General features: G+C 49.5%; 1 protein-coding gene across 1 annotated transcript; it reads left to right on the top strand.

Moving 5' to 3' along the window:
• The first annotated feature begins 6,443 nt into the window (after positions 1 to 6,443).
• Positions 6,444 to 13,647, top strand: CDKN2D (cyclin dependent kinase inhibitor 2D). The gene is made up of 3 exons (XM_066593587.1): positions 6,444 to 6,566; positions 9,544 to 9,710; positions 10,571 to 13,647. Exons 2-3 carry the CDS (start codon positions 9,570 to 9,572, stop codon positions 10,913 to 10,915), a joined length of 486 nt encoding a protein of 161 aa, XP_066449684.1. The 5' UTR covers positions 6,444 to 6,566; positions 9,544 to 9,569; the 3' UTR covers positions 10,916 to 13,647.
• Positions 13,648 to 22,250: the final 8,603 nt, after the last annotated feature.

The raw sequence follows: 22,250 nt of genomic DNA, 5'->3' as shown, positions 1-22,250 counted from the left end.
CTCCGCCCCCTGCTGTTCTTACTGCAACAGTAAATGGTTATTGGGGATGGCTATGTGTGAAGTCGATCAATTAAGGAAAGGCAAGAGGCATCTGTTAACGTGAAGAAACCGCGACCTGCGTCCGTCCAGGCGGTCGGTAGTAAATAGTCCTCAAAAACCAACCCTGGCCCCGTCCCATCCGGCTCGTGGGCAGGGAAGAATCGTTTTACACAGCATGTCTATGGACTGACATTGCTGTGGGACTCGCGGCGGGTGTCTGACCGCGATTTCCACAGCAATAATCCGTCCGTGGGAATTCGGCCTAAAGTGTGCGATCGTCTGCAAGAGATGCCCAGATTAAATCAGCATTGTCTATATCACATAGTGTTGCAGAAGATGATGGTAATATGCCACCTGTAATCTGCACAAGGATGCAGGACTTTTAATGACATCACCATCATGTGATCAGGGGCGGAGCATGTAAGTCACTGGGGATGAGTGTCACTGTCATGTGATCAGGGGCGGAGCATGGCGTTGACTCCATCACAGGTCCTTCATCTCCAGTGCTGTGCGGCTTCTGATGCCTGAAACACTGGTACTATAATTTCCTAATACTTATTAGTATAATTCTATACAGGAGGTTACCAGCATCTCATGTCCACGGGCGGATCGGATTCCGCAGGCGAACTTTTGTAGCGGGAGACCTGCGGAAACCATTTGCGGGAGATTGCGGATGCACAGCTACCCCCCACCTCCCTAATTGATTTTAAGCTTCAAATCCGCAGTGCATCCACGGATGCACTGCTGATCGTCCGCACGGAATCCGCACTGAAACGGAGCACGCTGCGATTTGTTTTCCACATCAAACGGTCCGCAAATCAAATCCTCATGCTTAAATTCAGCTACAGATGCCATTTAGAGATGAGCGAACGTACTCGGTAAGGCCGATTTCGCAATCGAGCACCGCGATTTTCGAGTACTTCACTACTCGGGTGAAAAGTACTTGGGTGTGCTGTGGGGCGGGGCATGGCGTGGTGGAGCGGGGGGTAGCAGCGCGGAACAGGTAGGAGCTCTCTCCCTCTCCCTCCCCCCCCCCCACTCCCCTCTGCAACCCCTCGCTTACCCACAGTGCCCCCGAGTACTTTTCACCTGAGTATTGAAGTACTCGAAAATCGCGGTGCTCGATTGCGAAATCGGCCTTACCGAGTACGTTCGCTCATCTCTAATGCCAATGCTTCCCTATGGGCACTGTGAATTGCGGATCTTCTGTGCGGATTCCTCAACTCAAATCCCCCCGTGGACATTGGGCCTAATGTATACAAGCTGTACATATATAATTATATACAGGAGCTACCCAGGTTATACCAGCATGGTCCAGCATGGTCCGTATCACTATATAGAGGAGATGTAGAACGTATACCAGCTGTACATATATAATTATATACAGGAGATACCCAGGGTATACCAGCTGTACATATATAATTATATACAGGAGATACCCAGGTTATACCGGCATGATCTATATCACTGTATACAGGAGATGTAGAACGTATACCAGCTGTACATATATAAATTATATACAGGAGATACCCAGGTTATACCGGCATGATCTATATCACTATATACAGGAGATGTAGAACGTATACCAGCTGTACATATATAAATTATATACAGGAGATACCCAGGTTATACCGGCATGATCTATATCACTATATACAGGAGCTGTAGAACGTATACCAGCTGTACATATATAAAGGAGATACCCAGGTTATACTGGCATGATCTATATCACTATATACAGGAGATGTAGAACGTATACCAGCTGTACATATATAAATTATATACAGGAGATACCCAGGTTATACCGGCATGATCTGTATCACTATATACAGGAGATGTAGAACGTATACCAGCTGTACATATATAAATTATATACAGGAGATACCCAGGTTATACCAGCATGATCTATATCACTATATAGAGGAGATGTAGAACGTATACCAGCTGTACATATATAATTATATACAGGAGATACCCAGGTAATACTGGCATGATCTATATCACTATATACAGGAGATGTAGAACGTATACCAGCTGTACATATATAAATTATATACAGGAGATACCCAGGTTATACCGGCATGATCTATATCACTATATACAGGAGATGTAGAACATATACCAGCTGTACATATATAAATTATATACAGGAGATACCCAGGTTATACCAGCACAGTCCAGATCGCTATATACAGGAGATGTATAACATATATCAGCTGTACATATATAATTATATACAGGAGATACCCAGGTTATACCGGCATGATCTAGATCACTACATACAGGAGATGTAGAACGTATACCAGCTGTACATATATAATTATATACAAGAGATACCCTGGTTATACCAGCATGTTCCATATCACTATATACAGGAGATGTAGAATGTATACCAGCCGTACATATATAAATTATATACAGGAGATACCCAGGTTATACCGGCATGATCTATATCACTATATACAGGAGATGTAGAACGTATACCAGCTGTACATATAATTATATACAGGAGATACCTAGGTTATACCAGCATGCTCCATATCACTATATAGAGGAGATGTATAACATATACCAGCTGTACATAGATAATTATATACAGGAGATACCCAGGTTATACCAGTATGCTCCATATTACTATATAGAGGAGATGTATAACTTATACCAGCTGTACATATTAGTAACCATACTGAATAATAGGTGCGGGAACTGAAAGAGCTTGACAAAGCCAAACGCGTAAATTTCTGTACGTCATTTCTGACTATGATTGCTGGAGGACTTTTGGACCCATTGCTGCACTTTATGAGGGGCGAAGCGTAGTTTCATGTATCAGGTCACGTGAATTCACAGAATACGAGGTGCTGGTCTACTGAAAATCCCCCCTGACTCATGTTACAACACTGCACGACCAGAGGATTGGCCTTTGGTACACAGCGTCAGGAACTCGAATAGTGGGCCTAATGTTCTTAGAATCACCTGTGAATACCGCGGGCGTGTATGAACAGTTTTACAATTAGCAAACACCAGAAGAATGAATGTAATGCTTACTCCAGCATGATGGCGCAACATGCCGCAGCTCCCGCGACTCACTGACACAAGTTCATGAACTGTCTATGGAAGAGCTAGCAGTGAGCAATGAGTTATGGCCACCACGCTCCCCAGACTTGTCCACATCACATGCGATTCTTATCTGGGGGGAAATTTAAAGCAGAAAATGTACACTGTTGAAGAGCTGCAGCTAGTATCAGCCAACATGTTGCGAGATGCTCGGAGATGCAGAGTAGTGAATGTGGACTACTTCCAGCATCTGTTGTAATTTGTGGGTAAATCAATAAAGCTTTGGAAAAAAACAATCCACTTGCTTGTTCTTCTTGTTGCAATATTGTCAGAGGTGGGCTATTTTCCCATGGCCCGCCCTATACATATACCAATCAGCCATAACATTAAAAACGTGAGGAGAATAATATTATCTGGTGGCATTGATCCTGATCAGTGGTGGGATATAGTAAGCAGCAGGTGATCAGTCAGTTTTTGAAGTGGATTTGTTGGAAAGTGGGAAAATGTAAGGATCTGTAGCAGGGGCGTAACTATAGAGGATGCAGGGGATGCGGTTGCACCCGGGCCCAGGAGCCTTAGGGGGCCCATAAGGCCTCTCTTCTCCATATAGGGAGCCCAGTGCTATGAGTAAAGCATTATAGTTGGGGGCCCTGTTACAGGTTGTGCATTAGGGCCCAGAAGCTTCAAGTTATGTCTCTGTGCAGCATGGTTTAGGTATGGGTACAGATACAGATAGACGGGGGGCCCCAGCTCACGTTTTGCATCAGGGGCCCTGAGCCTTTAGTTATGCCCCTGATCTGTAGGGCCAGATTGTGATGACTAGATGACTGGGTCAGGCCGGTTTCACGTCTGCGTCGGAACCTCCTGTGAGAGGCTCCATCACAAAATACCGGAAGAAAAGTCACTGTATGCAGCGCTTTATCTTCCGTCCAAAATGGGCAGCTGACGGAGAGCGGACCGACCCCATTGGAGGAAAGTAGAATCCCCAACGCAGGTGTGAAACCACCCTCAGAGCATCTCCAAAACAACAAGTCTTGTTGGGTGTTCCTGGTATGCACTGGTTAGTATCTACCAAAAGCTGGCCAAAGAGGGACAACCTGTGAACTAGTGACCGGGTCATGGGTATCCAAGGTCTGATCCGACAGAAGAGCCACAGTAGCACAAATTGCTGAAAACGTTCCTGCTGTCTCTGATCGGTGTCAGGTCACACCAGGCGTTTCGGCTTACTGTACATGTGTAGCCACAGACCATTCAGAGTGCCCGTGCATCGAAAAAATCTCTCGATGTCGGTTCAGGCGTCCTCGGCATTGGCATCAGGAGGCGGTCGGTCTGAGTAAGGAGAAAACAAGGAGATTCGTGAATTTGAAGCGTTTACGATCACCAATATTTAGTCGGAAGAAGTAGCGAAACCAGCCGGCGCCCAAAGAGAACTCCTCGATGTAGAAGCCGTGACCTCAGCATGCCAAGATGGCGACTGGATTTTCGATGCTCTTTGTAGCTTCTGCGGTGCGTCCGAACAGTCAATGATTTACCAGCCAATGGTGGAGCACTGGTGGAGGCGTGTAAAAGTAGTTGCTTTGTTGTCCGGACAGCCAATGGCTGTGCCTTTTTGGACGCAAGCAAGTGCGCCCCCCCAAACGATAACCACGAATCGCTGAACGATTGTCATTCAAACCAACTGCCAGACTAAACGTCAGCGATGAACGAAGAATGCAGAACCGCCCGCGTTTACGCGGAATGATTACTGCTCATTTTCGGCCGTTTGAATGAATTTAGAGTGATAATTGTTGCATGTAAAAGGGCCTCAACAATGTACAGACTTCAATGGGAGCGCCGGAGATTGCCGAACGCGTGTATTCAGAAATTTTACAACTTTTCCATTGAAAGGAACGGCGCGGCGTCACAGCGGTCGGAGCAACGATCCACCCGTGACCAGAAGATAGGAAAAGGTAACCCCCATTCTCAGGATCGGTGGGGGTCCCAGCGGTTTCACCCCAGTATGAAGCAGGTGGAGGTGTAACATGGTGGGGCACGTAGTACATCCAGGACGGTGCCTAGTCCTGTTCTCTGCACTATCCCTACTATAGGGGGCGTTCTTCTGGGTGGGGGTGAGTCATACGAGAGTCTCCCCACAGCCCTTCCTTCTCCCCTGGCTCTCACAGGCAGGGGGCGAGGCTTGAAACGGCGCCTCTGTGCGCCTTCAAATCTCCCTTCCAGCAGGGCGGCTCGCAGCGCTCGCTCTTCTAGCGGACATACAAATGTGGCGCTTGGCGGGTCTTCCACTTCCGGGGGGGCGGGTCTTAATGCGGCAGGCACAGCGGCTGCATGCAACTCAGGGCAGGCTCACACAAGCGTAATTTAATCGCATAAATCGCGGTGAATGGATTATACACACCGTTGCTAAGCAACAGAGCAGGAAATAAAAAAAAAGAAACCAAGAAGACTGCGCATCCCAGCGGCTGCGAGATAGACGGCCACACCCAGTCCGAAATCACTGCCACGTGCAGCGAAACGCTGCGCCATACACGTCTACGCTCGGCCTGAGGGGAGCGCGGTCAGTGCCAACCCATTACATGAGGATGGGTGAAAACTGGGAAAAAAACGTTCCCTTTAAATAACTCTTGGAAGGCGAGGGAGAAAAACGCACAAAAAAGGTGCTCCTAAAACGGTTATGGAGAAAGGGGTTAATAACGCAACCGTTCTGTCCGTGTTCTTGGGCGCAGTCACATGCACTATAGCCTGGTCAAACTGGTCATGTGACTACTCAACCATGATGCCCTCTTGTATTTCTGCCACTGTAGTGTGGACTACAAGTCCCAGCATGCCCAGACCTGCCTTACAACGGGTTTCCCTGCCATTCATCATTTTATTAACCTCAAAATCTGGGCAAAAACGACTTAAAATGCAGCAGCTATTATCAAGGAGAGTGCCTGCTTGGCACGGGCAGCACTCTGGTGCCCGCTGTGCCCTCCTAGCTTCCATACGTTAGAAGCAGAGGATTTTCAAACGTAAACACAGGCGGCCGGGGTGACGGGGAGGTGCCGGGGCGCCGCTGACACCGGGCTGACCCCTCACCTCAGGGACACGGCACTAACGAGAAGCCCGCCTTCTGCGCGTTTAAAAAAACACCACAGCCCCGCCCACGGATATCTTCACTCTCTGATTGGCTTCTCGCTAACCAATGATCTCCGCTCTGGCTGTCCTTCCCTGGGCTAGCTCCTAGCAACGGCGAGCCCTCTCTCCCAGCTGCTCCTGATTGGTCGCTGGGCGTGGCTTGTGGTGACAAGTGACGGCCCGCTGCGTGCGGATACATTGTTGCATTTTTGAAAAAAACACTCGTACCACGTGGGGCGGTGACGTCACGCACACACAGAACGAAACTGAGCCGGTCGGAGAGAAGAGCTCGGCAGGCGCTCCGGCCGTTTGTCGCCTCCAGCCTTACGGGTCACCGGGAACGCCAACTGTAGCAGAAGGTGAGGACGTGGGGGGGCTGCGGCAGCCATCTTTATCGTACTGAACGTTAATGATGTCACCAGGTGTCTCCGAGTGTCACCTGCGGCCTACAGCTCGCGTTACTAGGCAACCGCCCTAAGTCATATAGTGCTGTGTAGAATATCACAGTGCCGCAAGGCGGGGCAGAGCTCCTGGGGCCCCCCTAGTGGAGGGGCTCTACTATCTGCAGTGATTGGTGACTATGGCTGCTGTCAGGATGGGGGGGGTTATAGTGGAAGCAGGAAGATGAGCAAGCGTGTATATATATATATATATATATATATATATATCTGTGCCAGCGGTGCGGCTGCATGTCTTGTGGTCGTCAGATGAATAATAGGAAATCTCAAGAGGAAATCCCCCCCCCCCCCCCCCTCTGCATGAAACCATCAGGGGGTCCCGAGTCTCTATGCTGCCTGAGGTCAAGCGTGAAATGGCGCCCCCTCCAGGAAAAGCACACTTTATTTTACAGGCATTGAAAGTGACTAAATACAAGATTCCCAACATATATTTGATCCATTCCTCAAAAGAATGTATCCCCCTTAGTGGCCCCCAGTAGAAGCCGTGGCCTTCTAGCCGGGCAGCAACCCAACAAGCATTGCACTCACTCTGTATGTCCATTCGGGCGGCCTCTGTCATCAATGACCCAATCCCGGCGTCTGCGTGCAAGAACCCAGACCCCGGGGAAAGGGAGAAGCCGGAGATCACAGACTGATGACAGCAGCGATGGCCGCCTGACCTGAGCTACAGACCCAGTGAAATGCTTGGGGTTGTTGGCTGGCCGGTCCACAGCTGGCAATTACTTGTTACCAGCCAATAACAGTGTCCGGATTGCACCCCGCCCCTATGAGGTCCTGCAGACTGCTGCCTGAGGCGACAGGTGGCCTCCTGGTGGGGGTGTCCCTGGCATAACCGGAATGAAACCCGCCGCTGATAGATGGTGCCGGATCGGGAGGGGTGTTGTCTCCCGGCAGGTATGGGGAGTGGCTCAGGAGGGGCATCGTCTCTCCCTAAGGAGTGCACCCACTGATAAGGGGCAAACACCCCGTAACAGCTGTCTGTGTATGGTTCTCTGGTTTGGTTCCCTATTCCCAATCAGTGTTTCAAAGGCTTGTTTAAAGTACATTGATTTTTCAGGATTGCTGCCATCCAATAGGTGGCGCTGCAGAGGTATTGTTCCATCTGCCTTATTTGCTTATGCTCCAGGATGTGATATGATAACACGGCCAGACCTGGAGTGCAGACAGAATGCTGGAGGGGTCCCGTGTCTGTCATTGTAGGACCCCCACTGATCCCGGTGATATCATTTGGTGTCACATTTGAGCTGATCTGAAGGCATAGCCATCATTTACTCTTCGTTTGTCACTCGGTTTCAATCAGCATGAAAATCCTTGCTGGTTCACTTACTTCTCGCTGCGTGTAAACGCTTCCCGCCCCCATAGAATCTGAAGCTGTGAACGATTCTCAGCGGTGATCAGCCTGTCTAAGCGTTGTGCGCGAACAACTAAGGATGACGTCACCCGCTCGTTTAGATGAGTCGTCCCGTGTAAATGTCACATTTATGGTAAACTATCAGCCAAAAAGTCGCTTGATGGAACTAATGTGAGCGACAGTTCCGTGTAAACGCGGCCACCAACTGCCTGACGAGCGAGAATTCGTTCACTGTTTGCTTCGTTTCAGCTCCCCTAAAGATACTCGCTGGTTGATCAACAATCATCTGCCATAAACCAGTAATCGTTCGTCTTTCTATGAGCGGCCGACAGCGTTACAAGGAGGTTTGCGCTTCAGCGCCCGCGTAATTGAGCAAGCGAACGACGATTGTTCTGTGTAGAAGAACACAAACACTTCGAACAAGTTTTTTGAGCGACTGTTCGGACAATAGTTGTTCCGTGTATAGCTGCCCTAAGCAGGCAGTTTACAGACCGCCCCCTAGTGGAGACAAGAGTCAGCGGAGATTTTTGGGCTACATCCTATAATAAGGAAACGGCACTCTGCCTTTGGCTCTTAGAAAAAAGGTTCTGCATCAGCAGAGGTGGATGGTAACGTGTGTGTGACGTCTATGATGTCAGCGCCGAGCAGCGCCAACGTCTCTTGAGCTCCGCCCATAGACAGCTGGGTTCTATTCCTGGTACGTGCCAGGTGCCAGGGACTCAGCGCTTCTGCCTACTTTTAGGAATACACTTCAGGGGGGTTTGCCATCATATGCAGTGCCTAAAGTTCAGTGGAGACGCTCCAAAATAACATCCAAAGTTTTTTCAGTAACCGTGCCAGCTGAGTGCCCCCTCCCTTCGTAAGGGGTGTCAGAAGAGAGGCCGTCCGCCCTATCATAAGCAGTGCTGGTCACCCCCTGATAACTGATGCTGACTGGTTGCCGATCCCTCTCATCATGTGCGATGCTAGCTGAATGCTACCCGCCACCCTCCACCCCCCCTTCCTCCCTAATAAGCAGTACCAGTCAAGGCCCCCCCCCCCCCTTCCTCCCTGATAAGAGGTGCCTGCAAAGTACCAATGTCCCCCCACTCCCATGAACATAAGTTTACAGAGTGCCAATTTTCACTCTCATAAGCGGTGCAAGCCGAGTACCCACCTCCTTACGCCCACCCTCTCATAAGTGGGGCCAGGCAGATGCTGATTCCACCCACTCACAAGCAGTGCTGGCTTCCACCTCAATAAATGGTGCCAGGAAAGTTGCTCCCCCCCCCTTCCTTCATAAGTGCCACCAGTTGAGTGCCCCCTACCATAAGCAGTACTAGGAGTGTGCCCACCCCTCCCCCCAACAAGGGGGCAGGTTGCTCCCCACATATAGTGTAGACTCAAGTAAATTGAAGCAAATGGGTTTGGGCTGCAGTACCAGATACGGCCACATGGCTGACATTCCGGCAATGTTTTATCCCATGGTTATCCCCTATACCTGTAACATATGGCCACTGCTGACCCTGATGTGCCCTTTTCTCACAGATCGCACTGCCTCATCCACATCCCTCATGTTGGTGCACGAGACCAGCGCTGGAGACCTCCTAGCACGAGCCGCAGCTCAAGGAGACCTGGCAGAGGTGAAGCGACTGCTCTACCAGGAACGGATCCATCCTGACTGCCTGAACCGCTTCGGGAAGACCGCCCTGCAGGTGTGTGCCCCTCTTGTGTCAGGGGAAAGCTGGCTGATGTAATACATCTCAGACAGACCAGTATCTACTCTCTTGGATTGTCCAGGGGTCTCCTGAAATGCTGTAGGTCTCCTGCACTCCTGACAGCTGCCACTAGAGGGTGCTGGTTATATAGTGTTCTTATTGCGTCTGAATAGAGCTCCCCCTAGTGGCAGCTGCGGGAAACCAAAATGTTAAATGAGTTTTCCAGGCAAAAACTATCTTGATAACCTACTCTCAGGATAGGTCATCAATATTTAATTGCCAGAGAGCCGCCGCACAGGACCCCTGGCGATCAGCTAATCCTTCAGCCCACTGCACCATCGGGGTCGCGAGCAGAAGTGCCATAGCCAACTTGATTCCCATTGAAATCAACGTGAGCCATGGCCACACTTACAAGCGCCGGCCATTTCACGGAGGTCTGAGTAGGGACTTCTGCTGCTTCCACTCCGACCTCTGTGTAATTGCGGCGCTGTCAGCGGGCGCACAATCAGCTGATCAGATGAGGTCCTGAGCGACTGACCCCAGCCGATCAACTATTGATGACAGGTCTTTAATCGTATTCTCCCTGGAAAATCCCTTTCATTCCAATGACATTTCTGCTCCCGACCCCAATGACTACTTCTGGTCTGCAGCACTGACGGAGGGCTGGGCAATCAGCTGAGCCCCGGGGTTCCCAAGTGATTAACTATTGATGACCTATCCTGAGATGGTGGCACCCTAATGATTAAGCGGGCACTATATAACCCCGCAGAGCTGCGGCCACATGTGGGTGTGTTGGTGGTGATAAGACTTACTGTGGTGAGGACCCCATTTCACTAACCCTCCCATTATCCTTGCAGGTGATGATGTTTGGTAGTACACCGGTGGCATCCGAGCTTCTAAAACAAGGCGCCAGTCCAAACATCCAGGACTCGTACGGCATCTCCCCAGCTCATGATGCCGCTCGGACAGGTTTCCTGGACACCCTGCAGGTCTTGGTTCAATATGGAGCTGATATCAACACTCCCGATGCCTCGGGCTGTCTCCCTGTCCATGTAGCCGTCCGAGAAGGTCATATACCCGTCATCGCCTACCTCGCCTCACGTTCCAACTTGCAGCATCGCGACCGAGAGGGCAGAACACCCCTGCAGCTCGCCTCCCAATTGGATCCTAAACTGGCAGCTATCTTAGAGCTGCATAGGTAGAAACAAAAATGTATGGGTATGGGACAGACCAGCAGGAACAACTGGCACAAGGTCTCTCGTTACATGATGCCAACCGCTGGCAGCCAATAACACTCGCTGCCATCTTTATAGGGTTTTAAAGGCATCTCTTCATAATTGGGAGCCAGGTATATCAGTAAAGCTGTGATGTAACTGGCATCCAGTGATCTGATTGGCCATCGCTTCAAATATGGCTTCTCCTGACAAAAGAACGGCCGACTTATGTGTCAAAACATGCCCGTTATATACATACCCGTAATACCTATACGAACTGTGCGCGTCGGAGCTCATGCATCAGGAGGCTCACCGACGCACGACTCCCTCTCTAGTTGTATGTATGGCCGGTTATGTGCAGTTTTTTATGTTAATACTCAGGTAATATTGTTTTTGTTTTTTTTTTCTGTTTTTACATTTTTTTTAATTTATTTTTTTGAGGTTCCTATGCATTAATTAAAGGTACAGTAATCTGTACGTCACTAATTATGACTGTATATAGGTTTTATTTGTCTAGTTATTAGATGCACTCCGTAGCCTCAGTCAGAAGATCAGAATTCGAGGTGGGCGGAAGGAATTTCTCGTTTTCAATAACCCTCCTACTAAATGCCATTCTGAGATTTGCTTAGGCAGATAAATTACTAAGGGCCCAGCGTGGGAGAGCCCCAGACGGGTCAATGGGAATCCAGGGAGCTGTGTCATAGAACTTAACCCCTTGTTTGTTAGTCTAGGGAGAAAAAGTGAAATTGAAATGTGCCGTCAATCGCCCACAGCTCCCGCTTCGGTGCCTGGTCTCCTGCTGCTCTCTACTTCAGCTTCCGGCGTTGACCTGTCGTCAGATGGACCACTGTGGCCAGTTATCGGCTGTATAGAATGTGGGTTTAGTCAGTAACTGCCAACTGCGGTCACACGTTCTTATGCTGGGATGTTGTCAATGCAGCAGGGGATCGGGCACCATCGGATCGGGTGAGGCAAGTATGGTATTTTTTTTCATACCCTGCTGAGTCGATGATTTATTTTTTCTCTGCAGTCTACCCCTTTAGGGCTCCTGCACACTGGCGAGGGCGAGGATATCGCCCTCGCATACTTCTGAACACCCCTTAATGCGAGGTGTTTTCAAGAGGAAACAGCCTTGCATCCTTGTGGAGCTGAAGGAATCCCCCATAGCAAGGAGAGAGGGAGGCGGAGCTACAGGGGATCTCCTAGAGATCTCCCGTAGCTCTCAGGGGCTAGAGGGGGTGGAGCTAGAGAGGGTATTCTCATAGTCATTCCTCTCTAGCCAACAGAGGGGTTGGGGCTAAAGTGATCTGTCTAGCCCTGCCCCCTATCTCTCCAAATATGGAGAGATCTCTAGGAGATCCCTTGTAGCTCCGCCCTCCTCTCTATGGGGATTCCAAGGCTGTTTTGCAATCTTCTCCCATTGAAATCAATCACAGGATGCACAGTGTGCGTCAGGTAGTCAAGAGAAGTGGTTCGGCCACCTTTGTTTGTCCAGGACCGGAGTGTCGCTTTAAATCCCTTTTACATGGGCCAATGATTGGGCGTGACTGCTCGTTTGCCTGACCATTGGCCCATCTTTAACACACATAAACGATGTGATCAGATGAAGAGCATTCACTCATTGGTCAGCTGATCGCGGGCATATTTAGACGGGTCAATGAAAGTTGGCAGTCCCCTGCCTTGTGGGAAATGGCAGTAACGGGCACTGATCGCTACTTGCTGTGAAAGGCAAAACCTCTGCCTGCGTACGGTGAGGTCACACCGCGGAATCCTGCAGAATTCTGGCTGCAATTTCAAACCCCATTAGTAGCGGACGCTGCGGGGTCTGTCAGCTGCGGAAACAGTGCGGATCTTCACTGCGGAATTCATTTGTTGCAGTGCAGAGAGTGAAGTCTGTGCTGAAGCCGCGCCAATGTCTGGGATCCTTGCAGCGTGTGAGAAATACTTGAAAGCGCATGTGGGCCCGCCATTCATCCCAGCGATGATCGCTCCGTGAATGGAGGCGGGGCGCACCGGAGATGGTTCTGGCACACCGCCATTTACAGTAAACGGACCGTTCATGGCTCACACGGCCGATCATTGGTCCGTTTTCTTTGCTTGTATAAACTGAATGACGAACGATGGGAGAATGAAGTGTTGCTCATTGTTCAGTCGGTGCTTGCATCCACACCGAGCAAAATGATCATTGGACCGTGTGAGAGGGCCTTCATGGACGCGGGATGGAATATGGCAACCCTGAATTGCGCATCAAAATACGCGTTGCTAATTGCAGATTTTGATGCAGAATTCTACATAGTAGCACTGAAGGTTTTGGGGCTGAATAGTCCACAGCGCTGTTGCGGTTTCTTCCGTTCCGTGCAAAAGGCCCCTTAGAAGACAATATTTTACTTGGGCACTAATGTCTTTATTTGCAGTGTATTGTTCTCAGTTATCAGCCATTTCCTGCTGCGAATTGGCAGACTGTAGGGTTCCACATTCAGGATGCGGCTGAAAACTGCTGCTCCAATGATTCCTTATGAAGGGGGTCACAGTGGATTCCAACATGGTGGGCGTTGTTAAGGTTTTATGATGGCAGTAAAGTAATTGCAACAAGCCACCAAGGGAAAAAAAACAACAACTTTTTAAAAGAATTATTTAGTCTTTTTAGCTCATTTCTATGCAAATAAGTAGAACAGAACTTTTTTAAATATTACAACTTGCTTGTTTAAAAAAAAAAAAATGTAGCCCCTCCCCCCCCCCCCCCCAACCTGTTACAGTAGAACAGAATCCGCTTTTATAATATTAAAAACGAGCAAACATCGGGGTTTATTTAATAATGTGGTGCAATACTTAGGCGTTCGCTGTAACCCATCAGAAGTAACTTCTTTTTTTTCGCGCAATTCAATAATTGGGATAACGGGCTGCAGCGGGAATCCATTTATCTCATCTTTGTTTCTGAGTGATTTTTGTTGTGTGATGACTTATTAATTTATTTACCTCAATTTTGTGGTTTGAGATTAAAGTTTTCGTTTTTGCGACTGTATAAGAGAGACTTGAGTATCTTTACGCTCATGTACGGCCCGCCCGCGCTGCAGACTGTATCTAATGTCTTTTTATTGCTTTTTTTTTTTTTTTAATTTAAGACAAATCTATGAATTTTCCATTTTTAATCTGTAGGACTTGTGTATTTATTAAACCCTTGAAGGATTTGTTTCTGGTGATTTTTCATGTTTTTAACTATTAAATTAATATTTGACTTGAATGTTTTTTGTTTATTTTTACTTTTGTTACATTTAATGTTTTTTAACTTGAAGCGCAGTCTGTGAAATTCTTGTATCGTTGTCATCGGCCTTTTGCTTACTGTTTTTCAGATATGAAATAAAATATAAGAAAATATCAGCATCCTGGCCTCCCTGTGTCTCATTTTCTGCAGGACGTCAGAGATGATGGGGATGTAGTAGATTTGGAGGTTATTAGATCTCGGAAACTTATGATGTCACATCCGGCAGGCAGTGATTGGTCCCTACAGTCATGTGATGTGTTGCCGATGTAAATGACATCATGGAAGCTTTGTCAATTGTAGGAGAAGCCGGAAGGGTTGGTAAAGTAGAGCTGCAATACCGGACACAGCCATGTGGACAAGTAGCGCTATTCTAGACTGGGAAAAAAGAACCCACCCTTTTTCTAATCTACCACACGTGGGGTATCAAAGTCCTATTTAATTGCCCACGTTGTGGCTATAAACTCCGGCCTGTTCAGTAGAATCCAGAGAGACCCGCCAGCAGAGTTCACACGTTGGGGCAGACATCTGCATCCGCTTCACGTGCAGATCTTAGTGAGGATTTTAATGCTGTTTTCCTTGAGAATTCACGCACTGTACTGCAATGAAAATCTGCGCCATTTCTACAACAAACAGAGCGTATTACAGATAACTAAAAAATCGCCATCATTATTCTACACTGAGAAATTTTTCCGCTGTAAGTGAACAAGGTTTGTTAAACTCCCCCATTGACTTGCATCGTACTGGACGCTGCTGCGCAATTTTGTTGAGAAATCTGCAACAGACATTTCCCAGGTCGTCTCCACGACAGCACCACCTGAGATCGCCTCCTCCTGATAGGACAGGAACACACCGAGAGGTTAAATTCCCCCGTCCTCCCCTCCTCAGTGTTTTCCTGTACTGCCTGCAGGATCACCGAGAGGGGCTGGTGGAGACGCCAGCCTGAAGAACTTACCAGCGAATCGGAGGGCAGTGGTTCAGCCTCTCCTCCCTTCCTGCAGAGCGACTCCCGGGGACGCCACATGGGGTGGTTCCCCCAGGCCAGGTTCCTCCCGCGGCGGCCCATGGGGGGTTCAAAGCGGGGCTCCAGCTCTCAGTGCCAGATTAGGACCGAGCGCGGCGCTTCCTGCTGCTCCTTAACGAGTGTGGAGGGGGGCGGGGCACCGCGCCATGTGACCAACGCGATGGCGGCATCGCGGCAGGCTCGGCCAGCGCTCGGAGGGGGCGGGGCTTAAAATTAAAGGCGCCAAATTCAAAAAATTAAAAAGGAACCTGAGAGAAGATGGCGCAGAGCAAGTAAAGGCCATGCAGTGAGTATTTGGCTTACTGCCCCAAGAGTGTCTGCAACACCAGTAACAAGCAATGAGTGCTCCAGCACCAGAGGTTGCGGAATGTTCAGCCGCAGCGGGAACCGTAAGTATCCAGTGGGGCAAAACAAGGCATGCATATTCGTGTACGTTATTTGTGAATGTTGCATCCTTACACGCAAAAATTTTGTTTATCTGCCAGGGGGATAAAAGGGATGCCCCTCCCAGAACCAAAGTGAAAAAGTGCGCAGAATGCGGCGCAAGACTGCCGGCTTCGCATGTGAGGTCATTATGCAAAACATGCATAGCCAAGCTAGTCAAGGAGGAATCAGGGGGATTCCTCTAGGACGTCAGGAAGCTTGTCCGAAAGGAAGTACGGTCAGCCCTGACGACTCCCAAAACGCCACCAAAGTGGGCATCGGGGGCGAAACGCCGAAGAAAGGCGTATAGCCCAGAGGAGCACTCAGACTCTGAAGAGAGTTCGGGATCAGAACCAGAAGAGCTGGTGCTCGAGGAGTTCTCAGAAGAAGAGGACTACAAAAAAAATACCTCTTCCACAGAGAAGACCTAACGGAACTTATCAAATCCGTTAGAGCCACGCTAAAGATGGAAGAACCCAAGGAACCCTGCACCATACAGGACGAGATCTTTGGGGGATTAGGGGAGAGGCGGAAGCATACCTTCCCGGTCTGCAACAATATATCCAAGATAATACACAAGGAGTGGAAGACACGACACGCGATCCTTCTTCTCTAGGGGGGTTAAGAGGCGCTATCTGTTTGAGGAGGAGGTATGCGCAAATTGGGAAGAAATACCCAGAGTGGACGTCCCAGTGGCTAAGAGGACAACCTTGCCCTTTGAAGACGCCACACAGCTGAGAGACCCAATGGATCGGAAGGCGGAGGGCCTATTAAGATGATCCTGGGAGGCAGCTACCAGTACGCTCAGACGGGGGGTCGCAGCCACGTGTGTCGCTAGAACCTTGGGGGTATGGCTAGAGCAACAGGAACTGCATATCTTAAAACACAGAGGGAACAAATTATAGATTCCCTCCCTATACTAAAAATGGCCACCAATTTTTTGGCGGACGCAGCGGCGGAGTCGGTGAAACTCTCGGCAAAAACAACGGCCCTAACCAATTCTGCCAGAAGAGTCCTGTGGCTGAAGTCATGGTCAGGTGACCTGGCATAAAAAATAAATTATGCTTGCTCCCTTTTCATGGCCAGTTCCTCTTTGGTCCGGATTTGGACAAGATCCTAGAAAAGGCATCCGATAAAAAGAAAGGATTCCCGGAAGAGAAACAACGTAAAGGGAAGACCTTCTTCCGGGCCCCAGCACAACAGCCGGAACCGTATAGGGGCAAGGGCAAGACTGGCCGCTGGAGTTACCCCAAGGGGGGCAGAGGGAGGAAATTCCTCTTCAACCCTCACCAGGGGGATCCAGCCAAGCAGAAGCCCTGACACCATCCCAGTGGGGGCGAGGCTGCAGAGCTTCGCGGATCGATGGGCCTCAATTTGCAGGCGCCTGTGGATCCCGGAGATCCTGCAGCAGGGATACCGAATCGAGCTGGTGTCCCTCCCCAGGAGAAGATACATTACCACCAGAGGTCCAGCGCAACAACTGCACCCACTCCAGCAGGCGGTTCGGGACCTACAACGTCTAAAAGCAGTGTCCTTCGTACCACAGAGAGTAGAGACCTGGGGGCATTACTCCAGACTCTTCCTAATAAAAAAGCCATGCGGAGGCTCACGCATGATAATAAATCTAAAACCCGTGAACACCTTCGTCAAATATCGAAAGTTCAGGATGGAATCGATCACTTCAGCAGTGAGGTTGATCCCCAAGGGAGCCTACATGGCATCGATTGACCTGAAGGACGCCTATTTTCACGTACCAATCCACAAGGACTCACGAAAGTACCTAAGGTTCGCGCTAGAGATGGGCAAGAGGACAAGACATCTCCACTTCAGATGCCTGCCCTTTGGAATCTCCTCAGCACCCCGCATCTTCACGAAAATCATGGCGGAGGTCGCAGCCTACCTGAGGCAGAGGTCGATTCTGATAGTCCCCTACCTGAACGACATCTTAATTATAGCAGAGTCCAGAGAACTCCTAGCAGAAAACCTGGTAACGGTGCTCAACCTACTACAGTTTTTAGGATGGATAATAAATTGGGAGAAGTCCAGCCTAAACCCCAGCAGGGAGAAGGTGTTTTTAGGCATAACACTCGACTCAGAAGCTCAATGCTCCTTCCTCCCTGAGTCAAAAGTGCAGAAGATTTGACAGATAGTAGAATCCTTCCTTTGGAGACTGTCATGCTCAATCAGGGAGGCTGTCGCTCCTGGGAAGCCTGACATCATGCATCCCGGGGGTAGCATGGGCTCAGGCGCATACCAGACCTCTGCAAGCAGCAGTTCTCTCAGCATGGGACGGCAAGCAATCCTCACTAGAAAGGATAATAATATAATAATAATAATCTTTATTTGTATAGCGCCAACTTATTCCGCAGCGCTTTCAGGCATGGATAAATGCAAAACAATTGCAACAATTACAATGTGAGATACATTGGGTTAGACACAAATGGGTTGCGGGTGGTACAGGAGGTGCAGGGGTTGGGGAACACAGGCAATAGGAAATTTTATGTACAGATCATTTATCAGAAGGCAAACAGGGTGGAGCACCATAGGGAGGGGCGAGGGACTAGGTCAGGAGATTTGGTATGCTTCCCTGAAGAGGTGCGTTTTTAAGGCACGTCTGAAATTTCGTGCATCGGGAATTGTCCGGATGCCTTGGGGTAGAGCGTTCCAGAGGATGGGGGCTACTCTAGTGAAGTCCTGTAGGCGAGCATGTGAGGTTCATATTACAGGGGTGTTTAGTCTGAGTGTGTTAGCGGATCGGAGTAAGCGCGCTGGGTGGTATACTGACAGTAGGGAGGCGATGTATGGTGGCGCAGCGCCATGCAGAGCTTTGTGAGTGAGGTAGAGGAGTTTAAATTTAGTTCTGCAGTGGATGGGCAGCCAATGCAGCGACTGGCATAATGCAGAGGCGTCTGAATAACAACTGGATAGAAAAATGAGTCTAGCTGCTGCATTTTGTATGGATTGGAGTGGAGCGAGTCTAGTGCGGGGGAGGCCAATGAGTAGCGAGTTGCAGTAGTCAAGCCGGGAGTGGATGAGCGCAACCACTAGCGTCTTTAGCGTGTCCGTGGTTAGGAACGGACGTATTTTAGCAATATTTCTGAGGTGCATGTGGCATGTTTGGGCCAGAGATTGGATATGGGGGGCAAAGGAGAGGTCAGAGTCCAGTGTAACCCCAAGGCATCGGGCCTGCCATCTGGGGGTTATGATGGTGCCAGACACTGGAATGGAGATGTTGAGGGGAGGTCGGTTACAAGGTGGAAAGACAAGGAGGTCAGTTTTAGAGAGGTTTAGTTTGAGAAAAAGGGAGGACATAGTGTTAGAGACAGCGGACAGACAGTCGGTGATATTTTGGAGGAATGGTTCAGAGATCTCACAAGAGAAGGTGTATAGCTGGGTGTCATCAGCGTAGAGATGGTATTGGAGGCCAAATCTGTGGATGGTTCGTCCAATTGGGGCAGTATAGATAGAGAAAAGAAGGGGACCAAGGACCGAGCCCTGGGGTACCCCGACAGCGAGAGGAAGTGGAGCAGAGATAGAACCAGCAAAGGAAACACTGAAAGAGCGGTCAGAGAGGTAGGAAGAGAACCAGGAGAGAGCAGTATCCTTTAGACCAATAGAGCGGAGCATAGTGAGAAGGAGATTATGGTCGACAGTGTCAAATGCAGCAGACAGGAAGGAGAATGCAGATAAAGAACTCGGTGAAAATATCCTTGCGCTGGTGGACGTCCCCAGAAAATCTGCGAAGGGGGGTCCACTGGATATTGAATCCGGCCGTGCAGGTCACGACAGACGCAAGCTGCTGGGGGTGGGGGGCGCTCGTCGGAGAAAAGCTCCTACAGGGCCCATGGCTGCTGGGGACGAAACGCCAGTCCTCAAACTACAGAGAACTACAGGCGATTTGGAAGGCCCTACAGCACCTGGGGGACACAGTAAAAAACCAGCACATAAGAGTGCTATCGGACAATACCACGGCAGTAGCCCATATTCGGCACCAGGGGGGCACGAGGTCGCCAGCTCTACAGACCATCACACAAAGAATCTTTCGCTGGGCGGAGGGCCGCATCCTCTCGTTATCAGCAGTACACTTGAAGGGATCCCTGAATCAGAGGGCAGACTTCCTCAGCCGAAGGTGTATAGACCCAGGGGAATGGTCTCTATTCCAGGAGGCATTCCGAATTGTGACGGACAAATGGGGTCTCCCACAACTGGACCTGTTCGCATCCAGACAAAACGCCAAGGTAGAGAACTTCTCCCACAGACGGGAGGACCGGCCAACAGCGGTGGATGCCCTGACCCAGGATTGGGGAGGAGAACTGGTGTACGCCTTTCCCCCAATTCCATTACACCCAAGGGTGTTGCAGCACTTCAGGTCACAGGCATGCACCCTGATCGTGGTGGCTCCCTTTTGGCCAAGAAGGAGCTGGTTTAGCCTCCTAAGAAACCTGAGCATCCAGGAGCCTGTCACCCTTCCGGCTCAATCGAATCTCCTAACACAGGGGCCCCTGAACTACCCCGACATAAGCAGACTCCATTTAACAGCCTGGTTACTGAAGAATCCATACTGAGGGGCAGGGGGTTCCCGGACAAGGTAGTCAGGATGCTAATGTCAAGTAGAAAAGAGACAACCAACCGCATCTACCAGAAAATCTGGAAGAGGTTTATCTCTTGGAGACAGGGGAAGGACTCCTCAAGCAGTGGTGCTGACATCCCATTGATCCTGGACTTCCTGCAGGAGGGCCTGGATATGGGCCTCTTCCCAAGTACCCTAAGGGTCCAAACGGCAGCCTTTAGCGCCCTATTCGACACTAAGCTAGCAGGGGACAGGTGGATCAGTAGATTCCTGACAGCGGCAGATAGGTTGCGACCTAGATCCACCAACATATGCCCAGACTGGAATCTGAATTTGGTGTTGGGGCCATGTCAGGGGAACCCTTCGAACCAATTGAGGGGCTCTCAATAAAAATGCTCACAATTGAAACAATCTTCCTAGTGGCCATTTCCTCAGCCAGACGGGTCAGCGAGCTACAAGCCCTATCCATCCGCCACCCGCTCCTTAAGATAACGGACACCAAATTAGTCTTCAAAACAGACCTGACCTTCTTGCCTAAGGTAGTGTCCCCATTGCATAGGGCCCAGAACATAGTAATCCCCTCGTTCTATAATCACCCAAAAGACGAGAGAGAGAGAGCCCTGAATTGCTTAGATGTCAGGAGAGTGGTCTTGATGTACATCAAGGCCACAGGCCCATGGAGGCAGGACGACAACCTATTTGTCCAGTTCTCAGGCCCTAACAAGGGCAAAAAAGCGGCTAAAAGCTCTATAGCCAGGTGGATCCGCCTGACCATTAGTGAATCATATAAGACATTGGGGAAGGAGGCCTCCTCGGCTCTTAAAGCACATTCTACGAGGGCAATAGCGACCTCATGGGCTGAGCAGAGCTCGGCATCCGTAGGCAGATATGCAAGGCAGCAGTGTGGAAAAAGCCACACACTTTTTGTCAAACATTATAGGGTAAAAGTGCAGCTAGATGAGGACATGACCTTCGGTCATAAGGTCCTCTCAGCGGCAATCCCACCCTAAAATAACTTTAGTTGATACGTCTCAGGTGGTGCTGTCGTGGAGACGACCTAGAAAAAGGGTGATTATACCTACCCGATAATCGGGTTTCCAGGAGTCTCCACGACAGCACCCGTACATTCCCACCCTAATAATTAAAAAAAAAAAAAAGAAATACCAGATAGGTAAAACATTTTTAGTTAGCTCCTACCCCGGCAGTTTCGTTATAATACACTGAGGGGGCGGAGGTGGGGGGGGATTTTAACCTCTCTGTGTGTTCCTGTCCTATCAGGAGGAGGCGATCTCAGGTGGTGCTGTCGTGGAGACTACTGGAAACCCGATTATCGGGTAGGTATAATCGCCCTTTTTGTAGCAATTCCATGATGTATGAACTCTGCCTTAGGGTAACCGCACAATCGTTGCAGGTGTTCCGCAATGTAATACCCACTGGAAATCTGCGGTGGCCAAATCCAGCGAGAATCTGAATGAGAATTGTCTCGTATAAAAAAGGCCCTTGGGGTGCGTTCACACAGGCGATGCCCATAGACTCATAGAATGGTAGTTGGAAGGGACCTCCAGGGTCATCGGGTCCACTAAATCATTCCCAGAGATGTCTGTCCAGCCTTTGTTTGAACACTTCCATTGAAGGAGAACTCACCACCTCCCGTGGTAACCTGTTCCACTCATTGATCACCCTCACCGTCTAATATCTAATCTGTCTCCTCACTTTCAGTTTCATCCCATTGGTTCTAGTCTTTCCTTGTACAAATGAGAATAGGGCTGATCCCTCTGCACTGTGACAGCCCTTCAGATATTTGTAGACAGCTATTAAGTCTCCTCTCAGCCTTCTCTTCTGCACGCTAAACATTCCCAGATCCTTTAATCGTTCCTCATAGGACATAGTTTGCAGACCGCTCACCATCTTGGTGACTCTTTTCTGAACTTGCGCCAGTTTGTCTGTCTTTTTTAAAATGGGGTGCCCAGAACTGGACACAGTATTCCAGACGAGGTCTGACTAAGGAAGAGTAGAGGGGGATAATGACCTCATGTGATCTAGACTC

The sequence above is a fragment of the Eleutherodactylus coqui genome, chromosome 2 (genome assembly GCF_035609145.1).
Source record: "Eleutherodactylus coqui strain aEleCoq1 chromosome 2, aEleCoq1.hap1, whole genome shotgun sequence".
Lineage (NCBI taxonomy): Eukaryota > Metazoa > Chordata > Amphibia > Anura > Eleutherodactylidae > Eleutherodactylus > Eleutherodactylus coqui.
This window is presented reverse-complemented; position numbering and strand designations above follow the sequence as displayed.

What these genes read in the sequence shown, in the direction of transcription:
- CDKN2D (XM_066593587.1), top strand. Translation starts at nt 9,570, where the DNA reads ATGTTGGTGCACGAGACCAGCGCTGGAGACCTCCTAGCACGAGCCGCA. An exon ending in TCGGGAAGACCGCCCTGCAG is followed by an intron (nt 9,711 to 10,570) that starts GTGTGTGCCCCT and finishes TTATCCTTGCAG; the next exon opens with GTGATGATGTTTGGTAGTAC.